This window comes from Chiloscyllium plagiosum, unplaced genomic scaffold, assembly GCF_037043375.1.
Source record: "Chiloscyllium plagiosum isolate Xiang-an unplaced genomic scaffold, Cpla_swu_hap1 HiC_scaffold_42, whole genome shotgun sequence".
Classification (NCBI taxonomy): Eukaryota; Metazoa; Chordata; class Chondrichthyes; order Orectolobiformes; family Hemiscylliidae; genus Chiloscyllium; species Chiloscyllium plagiosum.
In genome coordinates, this window is record NW_028270180.1 from 20,411,276 (window position 1) to 20,435,436 (window position 24,161).

The following is a 24,161-nucleotide window of genomic DNA, read 5'->3' on the forward strand; positions in this document are numbered from 1 at the left end:
TGCGAAGTACATCCACTGACCGGATCATCCCAGTCTCCCTTCTGCCGACAACAGTACCCCTCGGAGAGGAAGTGGGTGGAGAACACATCACTGGGAATGGCTGAAGATCAAACAAGGATCCACAGCCAAAGTGCAGTGAGATTGGGATGGCACGGTGGCTCAGTGGTTAGCTCTGCTGCCTCACAGCGCCAGAGACCCGAGTTCGATTCCAGCCTTGGAGACTCTCTGTGTGGAGTTTGCACATTCTCCCCGTGTCTGCGTGGGTTTCCTCCGGGTGCTCCGGTTTCCTTCCACAGTCCAAAGATGTACAGGTTAGGGTGGATTGGCCATACTAAATTGCCCATAGTGTTTGGGAATGTGTAGATTAGCTAAATTGTCCATGCTAAATTGCCCATAGTGTTCAGGGATTAGTAAATGTAGAGTAATGGGGAATGAGTTTGGGTGGGTTACTCTTCGGAGGGTTGGTGTGTATCTGTTGGGCCGAAGGGCCTGTTTCCATACTGTAGGAATTGTATGAAAGAAACATGAATAGTCAAAGAATACAAAGGGAAACAGATTGGATCTAGAGGTGAAGGTGGTCCAACTGTGGACATCAATCGGACCGCAGCACAGACCATGGCTTGACCAGAATTATATAAACAAAATGTGACACGGATTTAAATTTGATTGTGTGAATTTTACGTGGTCTTTCTGTGCACAGGGGAATCGTCCAGATCCCTCCAATGTGGTCGATAATGAGCTGATCGATATGGATGCACGGGTAGGTTAATCCTCGATAACGTGCCAGTTAACTCCACCCCTTGCTCACCCTCCATAACCAGCGATGGATTTGACATCAGATTGGCTGGCTTTGGGGTACCTCAGCCTGGGGGGTTTGGTGAGACTTGAAGTGATGCAGCCAGCATTTCCAGCCAACCCGTTTCGCCCCTCCCCACCCCAACCCAACCTTGGGGTGGTGGGAGATGGTGGCAACCACTGATTTGACTGCGTTCTCGCTCGGTGACCTGCAGTAGCTTCAGTTGCTTCAGACGCGTTGGTTCCCCCCTTGGATGTTGTGCCAGACTCTCCCCATCCTGGGTGCACAAGCCTGGGACTGGGTTACAGACCACAGGCCTAGGAGGAAGTTGCAAAGTCGGGGAGGGTGGGGCACTGCATCCATTTTGGAGGTGGCTCATTGTTGAATTGTTTCTCCTCAGGCCCTGCATGAAGCTGCAGTGAAGAACCGTACTTTTGATGCGGACAAGTGGATCACTATAATGACTGAGAGGAGTATTCCTCACCTGAGGAAAGGTATGAAACACAGCAATTAGGAGCAGCAGTGATGGTAGGATAGCTTTAAGAGGTGGATTTTGTTTTGTTTTCTCTGAGAGGCAGTGAGCTGTCTATGGAAAGCCCATACAGTAAACAGATTGTGAGGCCTTGGGGGCTTTTTAAAAAAGGTTGGAACAATAGACGCAGCCTGAATGGGCGGAACAAGCTCCCAAGGAACCAGGATTTTTATTTTCAGTTTGTCAGTGGCAGATTATATTACCTACAGTGTGGAAACAGGCCCTTCGGCCTAACATGTCCACACTGACCCTCCAAAAAGTAACCCACACCCCCAACTAATGCACCTAATACTATAGGCAATTTAGCACGGCCAATTCACCTGGCCTGCACATCTTTGGACTGTGGGAGGAAACCCATGCAGACACCGGGAGAATGTACAAACTCCACACAGAGAGTCACCCGAGGCTGGAATTGAACCTGGGACCCTGGTGCTATGAGGCAGTGGTGCTAACCACTGAGCCACTGTGGTGTAAGCTGTGTTTGGGGGCCTGCAATACATCTCTCCCTGCTAATCTGTCTCTTGGTGTTTTCTCTTGATGTTTCTCCTCATGGACTGGAGAATAGCCTGAGAGACAACCCATTTTGCCTTAACGAGGAATATTTATGGGTCTGTATTGGAACATTACTGGTTAGTAGTTAAATAGTCTATTATTCTGTTTAGGGTTCAAATATAGTTAAGTTATTCCAATACCTTCTTTCTTTTGTTGTATTTTAACTGCAGTGGATGATAAAGTGTTTTGATTCAAATCTGGTGGTTTGACCAATCAAATTGCATCCAGAACACAACACCTTACAGGTATCTTTAAACTAAAAAAAAGTTAAGGTCTCCAGGATCTTCTGAATAGTTTGAGGGGGTTTGGTCTGGTCATAACCACAAGGAGGTTGAACAGTTCCTCAACTTCATTAACACATTCCACCTCGATCTTAAATTCACCTGGACCATCTCAGACACCTCTCTCCCCTTCCCGGATATCTCCATCTCCATTAATGGTGACCGACTCCACATGGACATCTACAACAAACCCACTGACTCCCACAGCGACCTGGATGCACCTTCTCCCACCCTACCTCCTGTGAAAAAGCTATCCCTTATTCCCAACTCCTCCTCTGTATCTGCTCCCAGGAGGACTAATTCCACCACTGAACACAACAGATGGCCTCCTTCTTTAAACACCTCAATTTCCACTCCCACATTTACGTGTTTCCCTCCAGCACATCTCCTCCACTTCCCGTACCTCCGACCTCAAACCCTACCCCTCCCAACACAACAAGGACAGAACCCCCCTTTGTCCTCACCCTCCACCCCACCAACCTCCATATACATTGCATCATCCTCCACCATTCCACCACTTACAAATGGACCCCACCACAGGGATATATTTCCCTCCCAACCCTGTCTGGGTCCCATAAAAACCATTCCCTCCGTGACTCCCTTGTCAGGTCCGCGCCCATCCATCAACCCACCGTCCCCTTCCGGCACCTTCCTGCACCCACACCAGCCCCCTCACCTCTGTCCAAGGCCCCAAAGGAGCCTTCCACATCTGACAGAGATTTACCTGCATTTCCACAAGCATCATCTACTGTGTCCGTTGTTCTCAATGTGGTCTCCTCTACACTGGGCAGACAGGACGCCTACTTGCGGAACGCTTCAGAGAACATCTCTGGGATACACGCATGAAACAATCCCACCGGCCCCGTAGCTGAGCATTTCAACTCCCCTCCCACTCGGCTGAGGATATGCAGGTCCTGGGCCTCCTCCATCGCCAAACCCTAACCACCTGACGCCTGGAGGAAGAACGCCTCATCTTTTGCATTGGGACCCTCCAACCACACGGGTTTAATGTGGATTTCACCAGTTTCCTCATCTCTCGTCCGCCTCCCCCCCCCCCTAACCTTATCCCAGATCCAACCTTCCAATTTGGCACTGCCCTCTTGAACTCTCCCACCTGTCCATCTTCCTTCCCATATCCGCTCCACCCTCCTCTCTGACCTATCACCTTTACCTCCACCTTCATCTACCTATCACCTCCCCTGTTACCTCCCCCCCCCCTCCCCACAGCCCTCACCCCACTCCCATTTATCTCTCAGCCCCCCCGGCCCACAAGCATCGTTCCTGATGAAGGCCTTCTGCCCGAAACGTTGACTCTCCTGCTCCTCAGATGCTGCCTGACTTGCCATGCTTTTCCATCCCCACACTCTTCGACTCATGATAATAGGATGTTTAGTCTTCGAATTATCTTCACCATTCAGTATGGGTTTGTTGCCAGCTCCATGTTCCCATCTATCCTCCATAATGTTTACCTCCCTTGTTAGCATGTCACTCCTCCTGTCAAATTCACACTTAAGTCACACCCTCACACAATCACACAGTACAGGATTTATTGAAACAGTGCAGATTGTCATTCACTCACACTGATACTGTCACAGGAAACAGTGAACCATTGCACTTGTGCCCTGTCACCATCTCTTACCCAGAAAATACAGGAAATAGTGAACCAGGGGCCACTCATACCCACTCTCAGTCGCTCACGCTCACACAGTGAGAATCAGTGAGCCAACTCACACTCTCTGTACAAGAAGTAGTGCACACACTCACACTTACACACACACACGCACACAGTATAGGAAATACTGAACCATCGCACCTTCACACTCGCTTACTCACAATTACAGGAAAGAAGAAGCCAACAAACACACTTTTTTATCGTGAATATTTTGGTTCATCGTGGCTGTATTTGGTTTCAGTCTGCCCGTGTGCCTCAATAGAACTGTGTACAATTCTGGTCGCCACATTACCAAAACGATGTGGACGCTTTGGGGAGGGTGCAGAGAAGGTTTATGAGGATGTTGCCTGATATGGAAGGTGCTAGCTATGAAGAAAGGTTGAGTAGGTTAGGTTTATTTTCATTAGAAAAAAGGAGATTGAGGCGGGGGGGGGGGGGGGGCCTGATTGAGGTTTACAAAATCCCGAAGGGTATAGACAGGGTGGATAGAGACAAGCTTTTTCCCAGGGTGAGGGATTCAATAACGAGAGGTCACACTTTCAAGGTGAGAGGTGGAGGGGGATACATGTGGTAAGTACTTCACACGGAGGGTGGTAGGTGTCTGGAACGCGTTGCCAGCAAAGGTAGTAGAGACAGGCGCGGTAGATTCTTTTAAGATACATCTGGACAGATGCATGAGTAGGTGGGGAGCAGAGGGATACAAATGCTTAGGAATTGGGTGACAGGTTTAGACAGTAGATTTGGATCAGCTCAGGCTTGTGGAGGGCTGAAGGGCCTGTTCCTGGGCTCTACATTTTCTTTGTTCTTTGTTCTTAGAATATCAGTGGAAATTATTGACAGTGTCATGTATTTATCAGAGCTGTCACTCACAGTGATTCGCACAGTTACATTAGGCTCTCCTGGAGAATGGTAATTTTCCACATTCTGAATTGATTGTTCCTCTGTTTAGTTTTTGGAAGATATAAATGCTACAGCTCCTACGATATGTTGGAAAGTGTTGAGCGTGAGGTCAAGAAAGATCTGAAAAATAACTTTTTGGCCCTGGGTAAGTATGCCTTCGTCTTTTTGCACAATTGCTGTGAGTTTTCTCTTCCTGCAAGACACACATTCAGTTCCAGGTCACGATGAGGAATTACTGATGGACCGGGCCTGTCCTTATTTTGAACGGGCTTGTGTTTGCTGTAGAAACACTCACTGCACCTACAGGTCCTGCCATTATAGATATTTTTAATCGAACCTGTCCAGAGATACCTCTGGAGTAGGTGGGACTTTAACCTGGGACCCATGGCCCACAGGTAGCGCCACTGCACCTGAAGAGCCCCAACATCCAACCATTATAGATATTTTCAAATCAACCTCTCAAACATGGCATTGCCCATCTCGGGAGTGGATGGGACTTGGATTGTAAAACTGTCCTATGAGATGATTTCAACCGTGTGTCCAGAGACAGGCAATACAATCATTAGCTCAGCGGTTCTGCTGGAGAGGGGAAATGATTGGTCACATTGCTGAGAGAGTGAATGATGAGGGTCAGGAGGGCAGAGGGTTGAGTGGATGAGAGAGGGGAGCAGTGGGGAGCGAGTGTACAGGGGAATGATGGGGAGGGAGGGGTGAGGGGAGAGGGGAATGATGGGGAGTGAGGGGAGGGGGGAATGATGGGGAGGGGGGAATGATGGGGAGTGAGGGGAGGGGGGAGTGAGGGGAGGGGGGAGTGAGGGGAGGGGGGAGTGAGGGGAGGGGGGAATGATGGGGAGGGGGGAATGATGGGGAGTGAGGGGAGGGGGGAGTGAGGGGAGGGGGGAGTGAGGGGAAGGGGGAATGATGGGGAGTGAGGGGAAGGGGGAATGATGGGGAGTGAGGGGAGGGGGGAATGATGGGGAGTGAGGGGAGGGGGGAATGATGGGGAGTGAGGGGAGGGGGGAATGATGGGGAGTGAGGGGTGAGGGGAGAGGGGAATAATGGGGAGTGAGGGGTGAGAGGAGAGGGGAATGGTGGGGAGTGAGGGGAGAGGGGAATGGTGGGGAGTGAGGGGAGAGGGGAATGGTGGGGAGTGAGGGGAGAGGGGAATGGTGGGGAGTAAGGGGAGGGGGAATGGTGGGGAGTGAGGGGAGAGGGGAATAATGGGGGGTGAGGGGAGAGGGGAATGCTGGGGAGTGAGGGGAGAGGGGAATGGTGGGGAGTAAGGGGAGGGGGAATGGTGGGGAGTGAGGGGAGGGGGGAATGGTGGGGAGTGAGGGGAGAGGGGAATGGTGGGGAGTGAGGGGAGAGGGGAATGGTGGGGAGTGAGGGGAGGGGGGAATGATGGGGAGTGAGGGGAGGGGGGAATGCTGAGGAGTGAGGGGAGGGGGGAATGCTGAGGAGTGAGGGGAGGGGGGAATGATGGGGAGTGAGGGGAGAGGGGAATGGTGGGGAGTGAGGGGAGGGGGGAATGGTGGGGAGTGAGGGGAGGGGGGAATGGTGGGGAGGGGGGAATGGTGGGGAGGGGGGAATGGTGGGGAGTGAGGGGAGGGGGGAATGGTGGGGAGTGAGGGGAGGGGGGAATGGTGGGGAGTGAAGGGAGGGGGGAATGGTGGGGAGGGGGGAATGGTGGGGAGTGAAGGGAGGGGGTAATGGTGGGGAGGGGGGAATGGTGGGGAGTGAAGGGAGGGGGGAATGGTGGGGAGGGGGGAATGGTGGGGAGTGAGGGGAGGGGGGAATGGTGGGGAGTGAGGGGAGGGGTGAATGGTGTTGAGGGGGGAATGGTGGGGAGTGAGGGGAGGGGGGAATGGTGGGGAGTGAGGGGAGGGGGGAATGGTGGGGAGGGGGAATGGTGGGGAGTGAGGGGAGGGGGGAATGGTGGGGAGAGAGGGGAGTGGGGAATGGTGGGGAGTGAGGGGAGGGGTGAATGGTGTTGAGGGGGGAATGGTGGGGAGTGAGGGGAGGGGGGAATGGTGGGGAGTGAGGGGAGGGGGGAATGGTGGGGAGAGAGGGGAGTGGGGAATGGTGGGGAGTGAGGGGATGGGTGAATGGTGTTGAGGGGGGAATGGTGGGGAGTGAGGGGAGGGGGGAATGGTGGGGAGTGAGGGGAGAAGGGAATGATGGGGAGTGAGGGGAGAAGGGAATGATGGGGAGTGAGGAGAGAGGGGAGAGGGAATCAAGACATTGGGGAGCGAGGGGAGCAGCGTGGAGCCTGCTCCTGATCCTGTATAACAGGACGGTAAGGGGGCTGAATGGCTTCCTGGTCCTGTTTAATAGGATCGTGAGGGGTTGAATGGCATGGTGGCCCTGTATAACAGGAGTGTGAGAGGCTGAATGGCCTCCTGGCCTTGTACAATAGGATGGTGTTGGGGCTGAACGGCCTCCTGCTCCTGCTCCTGGATAACAGCGTGGCAATGTGGATGGAAGACCAGTCTGGACTTGGGCTTTGCTGACCTTCTGCATGTTGACTGTCCACTGCCTCCTGCAGTTCTCCATCAGGGCCCGGGAACCACAAGGGCAGTTCATGTGCTTTACACCAGCCTGTCCCCTCACAGCGGGGGCTGACAAATAGGTGGATCTGATGTCGGGATGGCTGTTTCATTGTTCCATTGAGCAGCACAGCCCTGAGGCCCCCGCAGAATCAGAGCATGCCCAGGTCCTGATTTAGAAGTAAGGTCATCTTGAGGCACAGCTGATTCTTCAGCTCAATGTATCTCTCGCGGACTGAATTGATCATGGCTTCCTTTCTATGTCTCCCTGCAGTGCAGTGTATCCTGAACACTCCAGCGTTTTTTGCTGAAAAGTTATCCAACTTACAGGTAAAATATATCAACATCTGAAACCTCTGTGTCCATGTAAGCACTGAGTACCCACGGCTGGTGAGGAAGCTAACCTGACATGTGTGTCCTGTGCAGGGAAATTTCAAGAAGGATATTTTAACAAGGATCATGGTGTCTCGTTCAGAAATTGACCTGCTCTTTATCAGGAAGGAGTTTAAGAAGAAAACTGGAAAATCCCTGCACCAATTTATAACCGTAAGTGTCTATCGGTCCATCAACCTACTGCCTACTACCCAGCCAAATAGCTATCCAGTAATACTGCTTTTCTATAATGTGGAGGTGCCAGTGTTGGACTGACGTGGACGAGGTCAGGAGTCATAGTGACATACATCACAGAAACAGACCCTTCGGTCCAACCCGTCCATGCCGACCAGATATCCCAATCTAATCTAGTCCCACAAGCCAGCACCCGGCCCATATCCCTCCAAACCCTTCCTGTTCACATACCCATCCAGATGCCTTTTAAATGTTGTAATTGTACCAGCCTCCACCATTTCCTCTGGCAGCTCATTCCATACACGTACCACTCTCTGCGTGAAAAAGTTGCCCCTTAGGATCTCTTTCATATCTTTCCCTTCTCGCCCTAAACCTATGCCCTCTAGTTCTGGACTCCCCCCACCCCAGGGAAAAGATTTTGCCTATTTACCCTATCCATGCCCCTCATGATTTTGTAAACCTCTATAAGGTCACCCCTCAGCCTCCAACACTCCAGGAAAAACAGCCCCAGCCTATTCAGCCTCTCCCTACAGCTCAAATCCTCCAACCCTGGCAACATCCTTGTAAATCTTTTCTGGACTCCCCCACCCCAAGGAAAAGACCTTGTCTATTTACCCTCTCCATTCCCCGTCGCATGACACCAGGTTACAGTCCAACAGCTATATTTGAAATCGCAAGTTTTCGGAGCGCTGCCCCTTGGTCAAGTACAGTGAGGTGAAGGAGCTGATGAGAGGGCTCCGAAAGCTTGTGATTTCAAACAAACCTGGTGGATTATACCCTGGTGCCATGTGACTTCTGACATTTTTCTCCAACATGGCCGTGCTAAATTGCCCGTGGTGTTCAGGGACGTGTAGGTTAGGAGCATTAGTCAGAGGAATAGAGTAGGGGAATGGGCCTGGGTGGGATACTCTTCAGAGGGTCGGTGTGGACTTGTTGGGCCGAATGGCCGATTTCCACACTGTAGGGATCCTGAGATTACTGGGGATCTTGCTGCATCCTGTAACACTTAAGGTGGAAAATCTCATGACACTTTCAGTGAAAGATCTGACAGTGTTGGTGCTGTGAGTTTCAGAATTATTCGGAGGCAGAAGGAAGGCATGCAGTCTGCATGGCTGTACAAACGATTATCATCCACCAAATGCCTCAGTTGAGCCTGTCCCCTCCACAATCCCAGGCAGTGCATTCTGTATCCAAACCACTCGCTGTGTGAGAAATGTTTTTTTTCTCTCTAACAGCCCTTGCTTCATTCACTTTAAATCCTAGCCCTCTCGTTCCCTCTTTTATGACCAGGAGTAACTTCTCCCTATCAGCTCTATCGGTGATTTTGAAAACCTCTATTAGATCGCCTCTCCAAGGAGAACAGTCATCAATCTATCCTCATCGCAGAAGGTTCTCATCTGATAACTGGACAGTGTTCCATCTCCGAGGAGGAGGAATATCTATACTGAAGGCTGGTTCCCATACTGAGCAGAGTTGAGAGTGTGGCGCTGGAAAAGCACAGCAGGTCAGGCAGCTTCTGAGGAGCAGGAGAGTTGACGTTTCAGTTCCTGATCAAGGGCTTTTGCCCGAAACGTCGATTCTCCTGCTCCTCGGATGCTTCCAGACCTGCTGCGCTTTTCCAGCAGCTCTCTCTCTACTCTGATCTCCAGCATCTGCAGTCCTCACTTTCTCGTAGCCCATACTGGACAGTGTGTTATCTGTTGTGAATCACTGCCTTGCCAGCAGTGCATATAAAAGGCAGTGTCTTCAGTGGGTCATTGCACATCATGGAATTGCAAACAGGAAGCCATTTTGTCTGTACTGTTCTCAGGATTTCCAGGAAGTTTCCATATTTTTCATGAATTCAGTTTTAATAACCCCTGCGCATTGGTGATATTGAACTGTAAGTTATTTTTGAAAGATAATTCTCCTCGGTTTAAGATTATTGTTATTTTTGACAAGTCTTTCAAAAAGCAGGGAAGTTGCAGGTCAGGATGTTCGTACTAAAGGGCATGTGAACATGTGTATCTAACCACTCAACTAAATGCACGGACGCTGGGACAATGTCACAGGTTTTACCAGTTACATGAATGAACCTCTCTCTGAACATAGACACATCAAAAATAGGAGCAGGGAGTAGGTGATTCGGCCCATCAGTATGATCATAGCTGACCATCCAACTCAGTTCTAAAGAAAGTCCAGGACTCGAAACGCTAACTCAGTTTTTTTTTTCCTCTCCACAGACACTGCCAGACCTGCTGAGTTTCTCCAGCAGTTTCTCTTTCTCTTACAGATCTTCAGCATTCGCAGCTCTTTTGTTTTAACTAACTCCTGCTTTCCCCCATGCCCTTCAATCCTTTCGATTAGATTAGATCAGATTACTTTACAGTGTGGAAACAGGCCCTTCGGCCCAACAAGTCCACACCGACCCGCCGAAGCGCAAACCACCCATACCCCTACATTTACCCCTTACCTAACACTACGGGCAATTTAGCATGGCCAATTCACCTGACCTGCACATCTTTGGACTGTGGGAGGAAACCTGGGAATTATATCTAATTATATCTAACTCCTTGAAAACATTGGTCTCAATTTCTTTCTGTGGCAGAGAATTCCAGAGGCACACCCACTCTCTGGATGAAGACATTTCTCCTCATCTCACTCCTAAATGGCCCGACCCATATCCTGAGACTGTGACCCCCTGATTCTGGACTCCCCAGCCTCTGGAGCCACCCTTCCAGTGTTGACCCTGTTGAGTCCTGTTAGAATTCCAAACGTTTCCAGGAAACCAACCCCTTACTCTTCTGAACTCATGTGAATATAATCCTCACTGATCCTAACCAGACAAAGCAGTGGTTCTTTGGCAAAGACAGTGAGGGCATCACCAACAAGTAACTAAACAACCGCGGATACTGGAGGTCCAGAGCAAAAGCAGAAATTGCTGGAGAAACTCAGCAGGTCTGACAGTAATACATCATTCCTTGTGAGCAATACATTTGAAAGTTTGGACAAAATTGCTGGAAATACTCATCAGTTCTTGCAGCTTCAGTGGAGACAGAAATAGAGTTCATGATTCAGGTGTACTACTTTTTATCAGAATAGGGAAAAGCTAGGGATTAATAGGATAGAATCTCTATGGTGTGGAAACAGGCCCTTCAGCCCAATACGTCCACACCAACCCTCTGAAGAGTAACCTACCCAAATCCATTCCACATTACTCTACATTTAATGCCCTAAACTACACATCCCTGAACACTACAGGCAATTTAGCATGGCCAATTCACCTGATCTGCACATCTTTGGATTGCGGGAAGAAATCGGAGCACCCGGAGGAAACCCATATAGACACGGGGAGAATGTGCAAACTCCACACAGTCAGTCGCTCGAGGCTGGAATCGAACCCAGGTCGTTGGTGCTGTGAGGCAGCAGTGCTAATCACTGAGCCACCATGCCACCACAATTGGTTCCAAACAAGGGATGGGTGAGACAGGGCAAAAGGGTGGCATGGTGGCTCAGTGGTTAGCACAGCAGCCTCACAGCACTAGGGACGCAGATTCGATTCCAGCCTCAGGTGACTGTGTGGAGTTTGCACATTCTCCCTGTGTCTGCGTGAGTTTCCTCCGGGTGGTCTGGTTCCTTCCCACACTCCAAGGATGTGCAGGTTAGGTGGGTTAGCCATGAGAAATGCAAGGTGATAAGGGGTGGTGTCGGGGAGTGTTCTGAATGGGATACTCTTTGGACAGATGGTATGGACTCAATGGGCTGAGTGACTAACTTCAACACAGTAGGGGTTCTATGAAAATGAACATCTGCGTTAAGACAGGAGAGATTGAATGACAAAAGGATTGTTCTTCCAGGGGCAAGGGTGACAGCACAGGGAGTGAAACAAAAGACTGATAGTACCTGCTGACTGAAGTAACATACTCAAAGAAGCAAAGAAATTAGATGGACCAGAATTATGGTTTAAAGTTGTTCAACTTCATACTGAGTCTGGTAAAGCTGTTAAGTGCTTTCCAGATCTTTTTCTTGGGGCGAGGGAGTCCAGAACTAGAGGGCATAGGTTTAGGGTGAGAGGGGAAAGATATAAAAGAGACCTAAGGGGCAACTTTTTCACACAGAGGGTGGTATGGAATAAGCTGCCAGAGGATGTGGTGGAGGCTGGTACAATTGCAACATTTAAGAGGCATTTGGATGGGTATATGAATAGGAAGGGTTTGGAGGGATATGGGCTGGGTACTGGCAGGTGGGACTAGATTGGGTTGGGATATTTGGTTGGTATGGACGGGTTGGGCCGAAAGGTCTGTTTCCCTGCTGTACATCTCTAAGACTCTATGACTCTGTTTCGGATTTCCAGCTTCTGCAATATTCTCCTTTTCAGAAATACTTGTCCACGTCCAAAGCTGTGTCTAACCCGTGCTCATACCTTTCTGTTTTAGGCTTCTACAAAAGACGATTACCAACGAGTCCTACTGGCTCTGTGCAGAGGTGATGATTAGAGGCGTCATCTCAGACAGGAATTCCAATTCCGTACCTACTCTTAAGTCAAAGAATTGCTCCATAAAGCTGTGAGGGGACCCTGTCGGATTAAACCACTTAACCTTCCTCACTGTGTCTGTGTAAAAGTCAAGTATTACATTAGTTAACTGTAACAAGTTTGTGCTTGAAAAATTCTCTACCATAAATCAGTCAACCTTTGAAAAACTGCAAATATCTTACCTGTTGTTAACTGGAAATAAAGCTTTGAACTTGAGCTACATCTCATCTCAGAACCACCGCATGCTGTTTTGAGGTTTGAGATCAAAAGGATCCAATGTGTGAACTGGCAGTTTGTTCACCCGTAGCTCAACACAGGAGATTTGCAGGATGAAGTGTTTTCAGGCACATACATAAGATGTTGCATGTAGTGCAGTACTTAGTCTGGAAATGCATTTTGCTATCAAGCCGCAATGTCTTTTTATACAAAATAAAGAAATTGGATTATTACTGTAACACAGTTTCTGAAATGACAAACATTTTGAATTTATTGCACGTTGCATAGGAGAGAAATAAAACTATTGAACATCAGACACGATGCACAGCATCTTCCCAGACATTAAACAATGAGAAGGTTGGGGGAATTGCATGAGGAGAACAGTGAGGAGTAAAGAGACCCATTTTCCAACTTGGTGTTGAATGACGAGACAGGTTGAGAGGACTATTTGCATCAACATCCTCATTATGATGCGACGTCACTGCATTGAAATGCAGTTTCCCGTTTTGGGGATATTCTTGGACTCTAGGAAGTTGGTGTCCGGTTGGTTGAAGGCAGGATGTGGCAAGAATTTCTTCCAGGTTGGTGATGGTGTAGCAGAATGTTTTTTTGTAGGCAGGGGATCGGTCCACTTTGTAGGTGAATACAAGGATGTCCTTGATTTTGATTTGGTTTGATTTATCCTTGTTGTATGCACCTAAGTACAGTGAAAAGTTTTGTTTTGTGTGCAGTACTGGCAGATCATGCCATACAAAGTGCATTGTGGTAATTGAACAGAGCGAGGAATACAATGTTATGCTGCGGAGAAGGTGCACAAAGAGCAAGGTCACCATTAAATTTAAAATTTGCGAGGTCCTTTCAGAAGTCTGATAATCCCGGAGAAGAAGCTGTTCTTGAATCCATTGGTCAGTGTATTTAAGCTTTTCTGGATGTAAGGTTGCTCACTGAGCTGGAAGGTTTGTTCTCAGACATTTTGTCACCATGCGAGGTAATATCATCATCGAGCCTCCGGTGATGCGCTAATGGTCCGTCCTGCTTCCTATTTATGTATTTCGGTTTCCTTGGGTTGGTGATGCCATTTCTTGTGTTGGTAATGTCATTTCCTGTTCTTTTTCTGAGAGGGTGGTAGATGGTGTCCAAATTGATTTGTTTGTTGATAGAGTTCTAGTTGGAATGCCATGCTTCTAGGAATTCTCGTACTTGTCCCTGTTTGGTTTGTCCTAGAATGGATGTATTGTCCCAGTCAAAGTGGTATATTTCCTCATCCGTATGTAAGCATACTAGTGAAAGTGGGTCATGTCTTTTTGTGGCTAGGTGATGTCATGTATCCTGGTGACTAGTTTTCTGCCTGTTTGTCTAATGTATTGTTTTTACAGTTCTTGCAAGGCATTTGGTAAATTATGTTCGTTTTGCTTGTCTGTAAAGGGTCTTTCAAGTTCATTAGCTGCTGTTCTAGTGTGTTGGTGGGTTTGTGGGCTACCATGATGCCAAGGGGTCTGAGTAGTCTGGCAGCCATTTTGGAGATGTCTTTGATATAGGGGAGAGTGGATAGGGTTTCTGGGTGTGTTTTGTCTGCTTGTTTGGTTATCTACTTGAATACAGTGTATTAAAAAAGAACGGGTATCGAATGAACACAGTCCATCGACTGCTTAGCAACAAACCCAGGCCCAAGCTGTTCCACCGCCTGAGAACCAATCACATAGCTGTTGGCAGGCAGAGAACTTTTGCCGTTGATAACTGGTTCGTGGACCACAGACCAATCAGCTTATTCTGTACACAAACCAAGTATGCTGCAAACACGTCAATTACTGCTTGTTCAAACCACTTTATATACAATGCTTGCCATGAGCACTGGGTTACTTGCTTTTCAAAATATACAGCAATCTTAGAGTAAGTGAGATATACAGCAAGGACACAGACTGTTTGGTCCAACTTGTCCATGCTGACCAGATATCCTAAATTAATCTAGTCCCATTTGCCAGCACTTGGCCCATATCCCTCTAAATCCTTCCTCGTCATAGAATGTAGAACATAGAACAGTACAGCACAGTACAGGCCCTTCAGCCCTCAATGTTGTGCTGAGCTTTTGTCTTACTCTAAGATTATACTAACCTACATATCCTTCATTTTACGATCATCCATTTACCATGTACCTATTCAAGAGTCACTTTAATGACCCGAATGTATCTGACTCTACTCCCACTGCTGGCAGTGCATTCCACACACCCACCACGCTCTGTGTTAAGAACCTACCTCTGACATCTCCCCTAAATGTTCCTCCAATCACCTTAAAGTTTTGCCCCCTCATTCTTCCCTGGGAGAAAGTCTCTGGCTATCCACTCTACCTCTGCCTCTCAACATCTTGTACACCTCTATCAAATCACCTCCCATCCTTCTTCACTTCAATGAGAAAATCCCTAGCTCCCTCAACCCTTCTTCATGAGGCAATCTCTCCAGTCCAGACAGCATCCTGGTAATCTCCTCTGCACCCTCTCTAAAGCTTCCACATCCTTCCTATAATGAGGCGACCCAGAACCGTACACGATACAGAGGAGCCTTGCTTATCCGAAAAGCGATTTTCAAAATATCGGATTATCAGAAGATTTCAAAGTCCCGCAAAAACATTACATCAAAGAGGTAAGTGTATTCGATTTACCTGGACTGAATATGATACCGGCAAGAAACACAAGCAGCTCAAGCATCAGTGTCTTGGATGTCCTTTTTCGGAAAGGATTGTTACACAGTCCTTTGCAATAGTAAGTGTTTTACAGCATTCCCAGAACTTTACCGGGCTGACCATTTAAAAAAAAAAGGCCAAGAACATAAACACATGCGCGAGGTGGGGGGGGGGGGGGGGGAGGTTGGGCTTCCGTCTCACTATCACTACACTGAGTTCCTGGAAACTGATACTGTAAATGGTCTTACGATCATAGAAGCTGTTCGGGCCTTTGTTTAATGCTGGGATTTCATGATAAGGGTTTAGTTCTCATTTTAACCTGTAATTTGCAGACTGAAAGGTTAGTTTATTTAAATGGCAGGCTCATTAAAATTATAGACTTAAACAAATTCTCCATTCGAGCACAGTGTTAGATCAGTATGGCTTCCCTGGTTAAGCTAAAATGGATTATTCGAATAATCAATTCTCCGAACAGAATACTGCCCACCCATCTCATTCGGATAATTAAGGTTCCTCTCTATTCCAAATGTGGTCCAACCCTGGCTTTATACAGCTGCTGCATAACCTCGCATCTCTTAAACGCAATACCCCACTAGTGAAAACCATACGCTTTCTTAACAACCCAATCAACTTGGGTGGTAACTTTGAGGGATCTAGGGACATGGACCCCAATATCCCTCTGTTCCTCCACAATGCCAAGAATCCTGTCTTTAACCCTGTATTCTACATTCAAATTTGATGTTCCAAAATAAATCACCTCACACTTTTCCAGGTTGAACACTGTTTGCCACTTACCAGCCCAGCTCTGCATCCTGTCAATGTCCTGTTGTAATCTACAACAGCCCTCCACATTATCCACAACTCCAACCTTCATCTCATCAGCAAACTTTATTAATCCACCCTTCCACTTCCTCATCCAAGTCATTTATAACAATCACAAAGAGCAGAGGTCCCAGAACCAATCCCTGCGGAACACCACTGGTCACCGAGCTCCAGGCTGAATTCTTTCCATCTACTACCACCCTCTGATTCCTATGGGCCAGTCAATTCTGTATCTAACAGACAGATCTCCAGCATCTGCAGGCCTCCCTTTCTCTGAGACAGGTTTCCCAGTATCACATGCCTCCTTACTTTCTGATGGTACAGAATGGCATTGGACCTCAAGAAAGAGACTTTGTGGAGTTCCTCCGAGATGGATTCTTAGAACAGCCGGTGCTGGAGCCGAACAGGGAGAAGGCAATTCTGGATCTGGTATTGTGCAACGAACCAGAATTGATCAGGGACCTCGAAGTGAAGGAGCCATTGGGAAGTAGTGACCATAATACAATAAGCTTCAATCTGCAATTTGAGAGGGAGAGGGTACAGTCGGAAGTGACAATATTTCTGTTGAATAAAGGGAACTATGGAGCTATGAGGGAGGAGCTGGCCAAAGTTCAATGGTGCAGTACCTTCGCAGGGATGACATTGGAGGAACAATGGCAGATATTTCTGTGTACAATGCAGAAGATGCAGGATCAGTTCATTCCAAAAAGGAAGAAAGATCCTAGGAGGAGGCAGGGGCGGCCGTGGCTGACGAGGGAAGTTAAGAAACATATAAAGTTAAAAGAGAAAAAGTATAACATAGCAAAGATAAGTGGGAAAACGGAGGACTGGGAAGCTTTTAAAGAACAACAGAGGATTACTAAGAAGGAAATACGCAGAGAAAAAATGAGGTACGAAGGTAAACTGGCCAAAAATATAAAGGAGGATAGTAAAAGCTTTTTTAGGTACGTGAAAGGGAAAAAAATGGTTAAGACTAAAATTGGGCCCTTGAAGACAGAAACAGGGGAATGTATTACAGGGAGAAAGTGAGGACTGCAGATGCTGGAGATAAGAGCTGAAAATGTGTTGCTGGAAAAGCGCAGCAGGTCAGGCAGCATCCAAGGAACAGGAGAGTCGACGTTTCGGGCATAAGCCCGATTCCTGAAGAAGGGCTCATGCCCGAAACGTCGATTCTCCTGTTCCTTGGATGCTGCCTGACCTGCTGCGCTTTTCCAGCAACACATTTTCAGCTCAATATATTACAGGGAACTAAGAAATGGCAGAAGAATTGAATTGGTACTTCAGATCTGTGTTCACTGGGGAAGACACAAGCAATCTCCCTGAGGTAACAGTGGCTGAAGGACCTGAACTTAAGTGAATTTATATTTGCCAGGAATTGGTGTTGGAGAGACTGTTAGGTCTGAAGGTTGATAAGTCCCCGGGGCCTGATAGTCTACATCCCAGGGTACTGAAGGAGGTGGCTCGAGAAATCGTGGATGCGTTGGTGATTATTTTCCAGAGTTCGATAGATTTGGGATCAGTTCCTGCGGATTGGAGGGTGGCTAATGTTGTACCACTTTTTAAGGGGAAATCAAGCTTGACTAATCTTCTGGAATTTTTTGAGGATGTAACTCTGAAAATGGATGAGGGAGATCCAGTAGATGTAATGTACCTGGACTTTCAGAAAGCTTTTGATAAAGTCCCACATAGGAGGTTAGTGAGCAAAATTAGGGCGCATGGTATTGGGGGCAAAGCACTAACTTGAATTGAAAGTTGGTTGGCTGATAGGAAACAAAGGGTAGTGATAAACGGCTCCATTTCAGAATGGCAGGTGGTGACCAGTGGGGTACTGCAGGGATCAGTGCTGGGACCGCAGCTTTTTACAATATATGTTAATGATATAGAAGATGGTATTAGTAATAACATTAGCAAATTTGCTGATGATACTAAGCTAGGTGGCAGGGTGAAATGTGAGGAGGATGTTAGGAGATTACAGGGTGATCTGGACAGGTTAGGTGAGTGGTCAGATGCATGGCAGATGCAGTTTAATGTGGATAAATGTATGGTTATCCACTTTGGTGGCAAGAACAGGAAGGCAGATTACTACCTCAATGGAATCAAGTTAGGTAAAGGGGCAGAACAAAGAGATCTGGGTGTTCTTGTACACCAGTCAATGAAGGTAAGTATGCAGGTACAGCAGGTAGTGAAGAAGGCTAATAGCATGCTGGCCTTCATAACAAGAGGGATTGAGTATAGAAACAAAGAGGTGCTTCTGCAGCTGTACAGGGCCCTGGTGTGACCACACCTGGAGTACTGCGTGCAGTTCTGGTCTCCAAATTTGAGGAAAGACATTCTGGCTATTGAGGGAGTGCAGCGTAGGTTCACGAGGTCAATTCCTGGATTGGCGGGATTACCTTGCACTGAAAGACTGGAGCGACTGGGCTTGTATACCCTTGGGTTTAGAAGACTGAGAGGCGATCTGATTGAGACATATAAAATTATTAAAGGATTGGACACTCTGGAGGCAGGAAACATGTTTCCGCTGATGGGTGAGTGCCAAACCAGAGGACACAGCTTAAAAATATGGGGTAGACCATTTAGGACAGAGATGAGGAGAAACTTCTTCACCCAGAGAGTGGTGGCTGTGTGGAATGCTCTGCCCCAGAGGGCAGTGGAGGCCCAGCCTCTGGATTCATTTAAGAAAGAGTTGGATAGAGTTCTCAAGGATAGTGGAATCAAGGGTTATGGAGATAAGGCAGGAACAGGATACTGATTGAGGATGATCAGCCATGATCATATTGAATGGTGGTGCAGGCTCGAAGGGCAGAATGGCCTACTCCTGCACCCATTGTCTATTGTCTATTGCCTACTATGAGGAACTTTCTCAAACACCTTGCTAAAATCTACATATACCACATCCACTATTCTACCTTCATCAATGTGTTTTGTCACATCCTCGAAGAATTTACAAAGCCAGGCTGACTATCTCTAACCTAACTATGGTTTTCCAAGTAATCGTAAATCCTGTTTCTCAGAATCCTGTCCAATAATTTGCCAATCACAGACGTAAGACTGACTGGTCTGTAATTCCCAGGATTGTCCCTATTTCCTTTCTTGAACAAGTATGTTCATGTATCCATCCAAATGCCTTTTAAATGTTGTAAGTGTACCGTCTTATACCACTTCCTCTGGCAGCTCATTCTACACATGCACCATCGTCAACAAGAAAACCTTGGGTCCTCTCTCACTTTCAATTTATGCCCCTCTTGTTTTGGATGCCCCCATCCCAGGGAACAGACCTTGAATATTCACCCTATCCATGCCCCTCATGATTTTATAAACCTCTATAAGGTCACCCCTCAGCCTCCAACGCTCCAGGGAAAACAGCCCCAGCCTATTCAGCCTCTCCCTGTAGCTCAAACCCTCCAACATTGGCAACATCCTGGTCAATCTTTTCTGTACCCCTTCAAGTTTAACAGCCCTTTTCCTACAACAGGGAGACCAGAACTGAACATGACATTTCAAAAATGGCCTCACCAATGTCCTGTACAGCCTCAACATGACATGCCAACTCCTATATGCAATGCACTGACTAATAAAGGCAAACATTCCAAACATCTTCTTTTGAGGAAAGGTCACTGGACCCAAAACGATTTCTTTTCACTGATGCTGCCAGACCTGCTGAGCTTTTCCAGGAATTTCTTTCTTTTTGCTTTCTTCACCACCCTGTCTACCTGTGACTTCACTTTCAAGGGACTTTGCACCTGCACCCCAAAGTCTCTTTGTTTGGCAACACTCTCCAGGACTTTTCAATAACTGTATAAGTCCTGCCCTAATTTGGCTTACCAAAATGCAACACCACATTTACCTAAATTAAACTCCATCTGTCATTCCTTGGCCCATCTGACCAAGGTCCCGTTACACTCTGAGATAGCCTTCTTTGCTATCCACTACACCTCCAATTTTGGTATCAGCTGCAAACTTACTAACTATACCTCCCATATTCACATCAAGTGGTTGTAGTAAGGATTGAGCACATTGTACATTCTCAGCTGATCAAACAGAGGCAGCACAAAATGGTGAACACTTGGTGAATCAGATTGAATATTTGAATGGGCTTACAGGAGGCACTTGACTCAGTTCTTCATGACCGACTAAAGATAAAGTTTGAAGATAAATGATTGACTTCATTGCCAAATCAGCTGGAGCCAGTACATACGGACAATGGAGAGGTGCTCTAGACGGCACTGATGTGATCTGTGATGTCCCACAAAGATCTGTACAGGGCACGCGACCATTCACTGCATTTCTGATGAAGAGCTTATGCTCGAAACGTCGACTCTCCAGCTCCTCGGCTGCTGCCTGACCGGCTGGGCCTTCCCAGCGCCACACTCTTCGATTCTGATCTCCAGCATCTGCAGTCCTCACTTTCTCGCATTCACTGCATTTACTAATCACTTTAGGTAATGGGATAGAAAGCCGTATGTCTGCATCTGCTGATTAGACAAAGATAGCTGGTGCTGGGAACTGTGTAGATAACCATAACTTTTCAAAGCATTAGTGATGGTTGAAGTGAGTGGGCAAAACTGTGAGACATATATTTTAATGGCAGGGTTCTTCCTAAATGGTGAAAACCGAGAAACAGTCCAAGGCTCCAAGGTTGACGAGTATAAAGATGATTAAATGTTAATCAGACAGAGCTGGCATGGTAGGATAAAGGTCTGATGAATCTGATGTGTGTACTGTGTGTAGCTCTGGAATTCACATTATTGGGGGGATGTGATAGCACTGGAGAGGGTACCGAGGAGATTTACCAGGATGTTGCCTGGGCTGGAAAGATATAAAAGGGACCTAAGGGGCAACGTTTTTACGCAAAGGGTGGTGCGTGTGCGGAATGGGCTGTCTGAAGACAGATTGGACAGACTGAGGTCATTTTCCTCGGAGCAAAAAGGATTGAGAGGGGATGTGACTGAGATGGATAAAGTTATGAGGGTCATGGATAGAGTGGACAGGAAGGAATTTTTCCTCTTGACAGAGGGATCAATGACCAGAGGGACATAAATTTAAGGAAAGGGGTAGGAGCTTTAGAGAAGATGTGAGGGAAAGTTTAATCACCCAGAGGGTAGTGGGAATCTGGAACTCATTGCCTGTAAGGGTGGGAGAGACAGAAACTCTCATCACGCTGAAGTAGGATTTAAATGTGCACTTGCAATTCCAAGGCTATGGGCCAAGTACTGGAAAATGGATTTAGAATAATTAGACAGTTGTTTTTAACATGCACAGACTCAATGGACTGAAGGGCTTATTTTTGAACTGCAGATCTCTCAGACAATATTAATTCCTGTAAAGAGGTGATTAAAATAGTGCATGGGAGTGGGGCCAGGGATATGTCCAGAATTATATTGTTTCTGCATCTGTCCTGAACAGCCTATCAAGGGGGAAAACATCCTTCCTCTATCCATTACCTGATCCATCTCAATCATGTTCTTTCTCAATCCCCTCCGCTCCAATGAAACAGCAGAAGTATTTTGTCATATAACACATCACAGATTACAGAAAATCATGAAAGAGACTCATGAAAGGCTTCCGTGAAGATGACAGAATACATCAGGGAGTTGCTGCCACTATGCAATGCCCCAGTTAGACCATACCTGGAGTCACTGTGGGCAGTTCTGGATCTCACTTCTTTGGAAGGAGAGCAGCATGAATTCACCTGAATTATCCCACAACTCCAAAAGTTACATTGCAGGTTGAGAATGTATAAGCCTGGGATGTATTCCCTGGAACTGAGAAGATTTGAGGTTAATATAAAGGAAGAATTCATGGTATGAGAGAAATTGTTCGGGTGGTTAGAAAATATCTCTGCCAGCTTAGGAGTCTCGGAGATTAGAAGACACAGTGTAAAAATTAGAGCCAGATCTTTTGGGATGAGGTTATGAAACACATCTGGTATGCTTTTCTTTATTGGTCAGAGCATTGAGTATTGGTGTTGGGAGGTCATGTTGCGGCTGTACAGGACATTGGTTAGAACACTTTTGGAATATTGCGTGCAGTTTTGGTCTTCTTCTTATCGGAAGGATGTTGTGAAACTTGAAAGGGTTCAGAAAAAAATTTGCAAAGATGCTGCCAGGATTGGAGGATTTGAGCTACAGGGAGAGGTTGAACAGGCTGGGGCTGTTTTCTCTGGAGCGTCGGAGGCTGAAGGGTGACCTTATAGAGGTTTATAAAATCATGAGGGGCATGGATAGGGTAAATAGATAAGGTCTTTTCCCTGGGGTGGGAGAGTAAAGAACTAGAGGGGTATAAGTTTAGGGTGAGAGAGAAAAGATTTAAAAGAGACCTAACAGGCAGCATTTTCATGCAGAGGGTAGTGCATGTATGGAATGAGCTGCCAGAGGAACTGGTGGAGTCTGGTACAATTACAGCATTTAAAAGGCATCTGGATGGGTATATGAATAGGAAGGGTTTGGAGGGATATGGACCAAGTGCTGGCAGGTGGGAATAGATTGGGTTGGGATATCTGGTCGGCATGGACGGTTTGGACCGAAGGGTCTGTTTCCATGCTGTACATCTCTATGACTCTATGATTCTACAGGCAATGCAGCCACACTACGATGTATGAAAACTGCTCAGGACGGAGGCTCCTGCTCCAGCTATTTTAAAGCTGGGAAAATGCAGGATGTGCATCGTTTTGTGTGCTCAAGGCAAACCACATTCTGGGCTAACTAGAAGAGTCTCTTGTAGCTAAGAATATCTCGAGTGCATGTTAGCAATTAGTTGCAGGTTACATTGAAATAATAGACATTGTTACAGAGATGTTCAGTCTCCATTTCAGAGTCATAGAGAATGCAGCGCAAAAACAGACCCTTTGGTCCAACTCCTCCATCCCCTCAGATATCCTAAATTAATCTAGTCCCATTTACCAACAATTCGCCCATATCCTTCCAAACCCTTCCTATTCATGTACCCATCCAGATGCCTTTTAAATGTTATAATTGTACCAGCCTCCACCGCTTCCTCTGGCAGCTCATTCCATACACGCACCACCCTCTGCGTGAATAAGTTGCCCCTTGGGTCCGTTTAAAATCTCTCCCCTCTCACCCTAAACCTATGCCCTCTAGTTCTGGACTCCCCCACCCCAAGGAAAAGACCTTGTTTATTTACCCCATCCATACCCATGATTTTATAAACCTCTATAAGGTCACCCCTCACCCTCCGACACTCTAGGGAAAACAGACCCAGCCTCTCCCTTTAGCTCAAACCCTCCAACCTTGGCAGCTCCTTTGCAAATCTTTTCTGAACCCACTCAAATTTAGCAACATCTTTCCTAAAGCAGGGAAATCAGAATTGAATGCAGAATTCCAAAATCCTCTCTGACCTTAAGTCATTCTCCCCATAAGCCTACCTAATGTCATCATAGTGGAGTCTATGGCTTTTCAATATTAACTCTTTCAATCCCATATACAACAGTCCAAAGATGTGCAGGTTAGGTGGATTGGCCATGCTAAATTGCCTGCAATGTTCAGGGATGTGCAGTCCAGCTGGGTTAGCCATGGGAAAGGCAGGGTTACAGGGATAGGCTAGGGGTTGGATCTGGGTGGATTACTCTTTGGAAGGTCAGTGTGGACTGGATGGACCAAATGGACTGCTTCCACACTATACTTATCATCAACCTGAGCTACAAATCTTCTCACAAATTGCTAACTATAGGGATCCTATAATTTAGACCTCAAAGGGTCACCAGAATTTGGACTTCATTTCCACAACGGGCAATTCTTGAAAGGTCAGTTACAGATGTAATCCAGACCTGAGGGAAGTAGGCATTGAGGGGACAGAGATCATGTGTAATTTGAACACAGTTCATAGTCTCCTAAAGTGATTGATTAGGATAAATGGCCTTCAGCTAATGCGGTGTTCCTGTATTGTGGGCCTGGAGGTGATTACAGAAACAGGGGGACAAGATTTGAAAGAAGGTTGAGCATTTTAAAATTGAGGCGTTCCTTAGTAGGGAGCCAGTGGAGGTCAGTAAAAGACAGGGGATATATAAATTTGGGGAAGGAGCCATTCCAACTTACTCAACCATTCAATAAATTCATGGCTAGTATCAA

General features: G+C 47.0%; 1 protein-coding gene across 1 annotated transcript in view; it reads left to right on the top strand.

Annotated features, from left to right (window-relative positions):
• Positions 1-12,814, top strand: part of LOC122542617 (annexin A2) — a 67,229-nt gene extending 54,415 nt beyond the window's left edge. The window contains exons 8-13 of the mRNA XM_087982243.1: positions 701-760; positions 1,197-1,290; positions 4,783-4,878; positions 7,554-7,609; positions 7,706-7,825; positions 12,262-12,814. Of these exons, the coding sequence (XP_087838369.1) occupies positions 701-760; positions 1,197-1,290; positions 4,783-4,878; positions 7,554-7,609; positions 7,706-7,825; positions 12,262-12,321 (486 nt within the window). The 3' untranslated portion in view covers positions 12,322-12,814. The remainder of the gene's footprint in view (positions 1-700; positions 761-1,196; positions 1,291-4,782; positions 4,879-7,553; positions 7,610-7,705; positions 7,826-12,261) is intronic.
• The last annotated feature ends 11,347 nt before the right edge of the window (positions 12,815-24,161 follow it).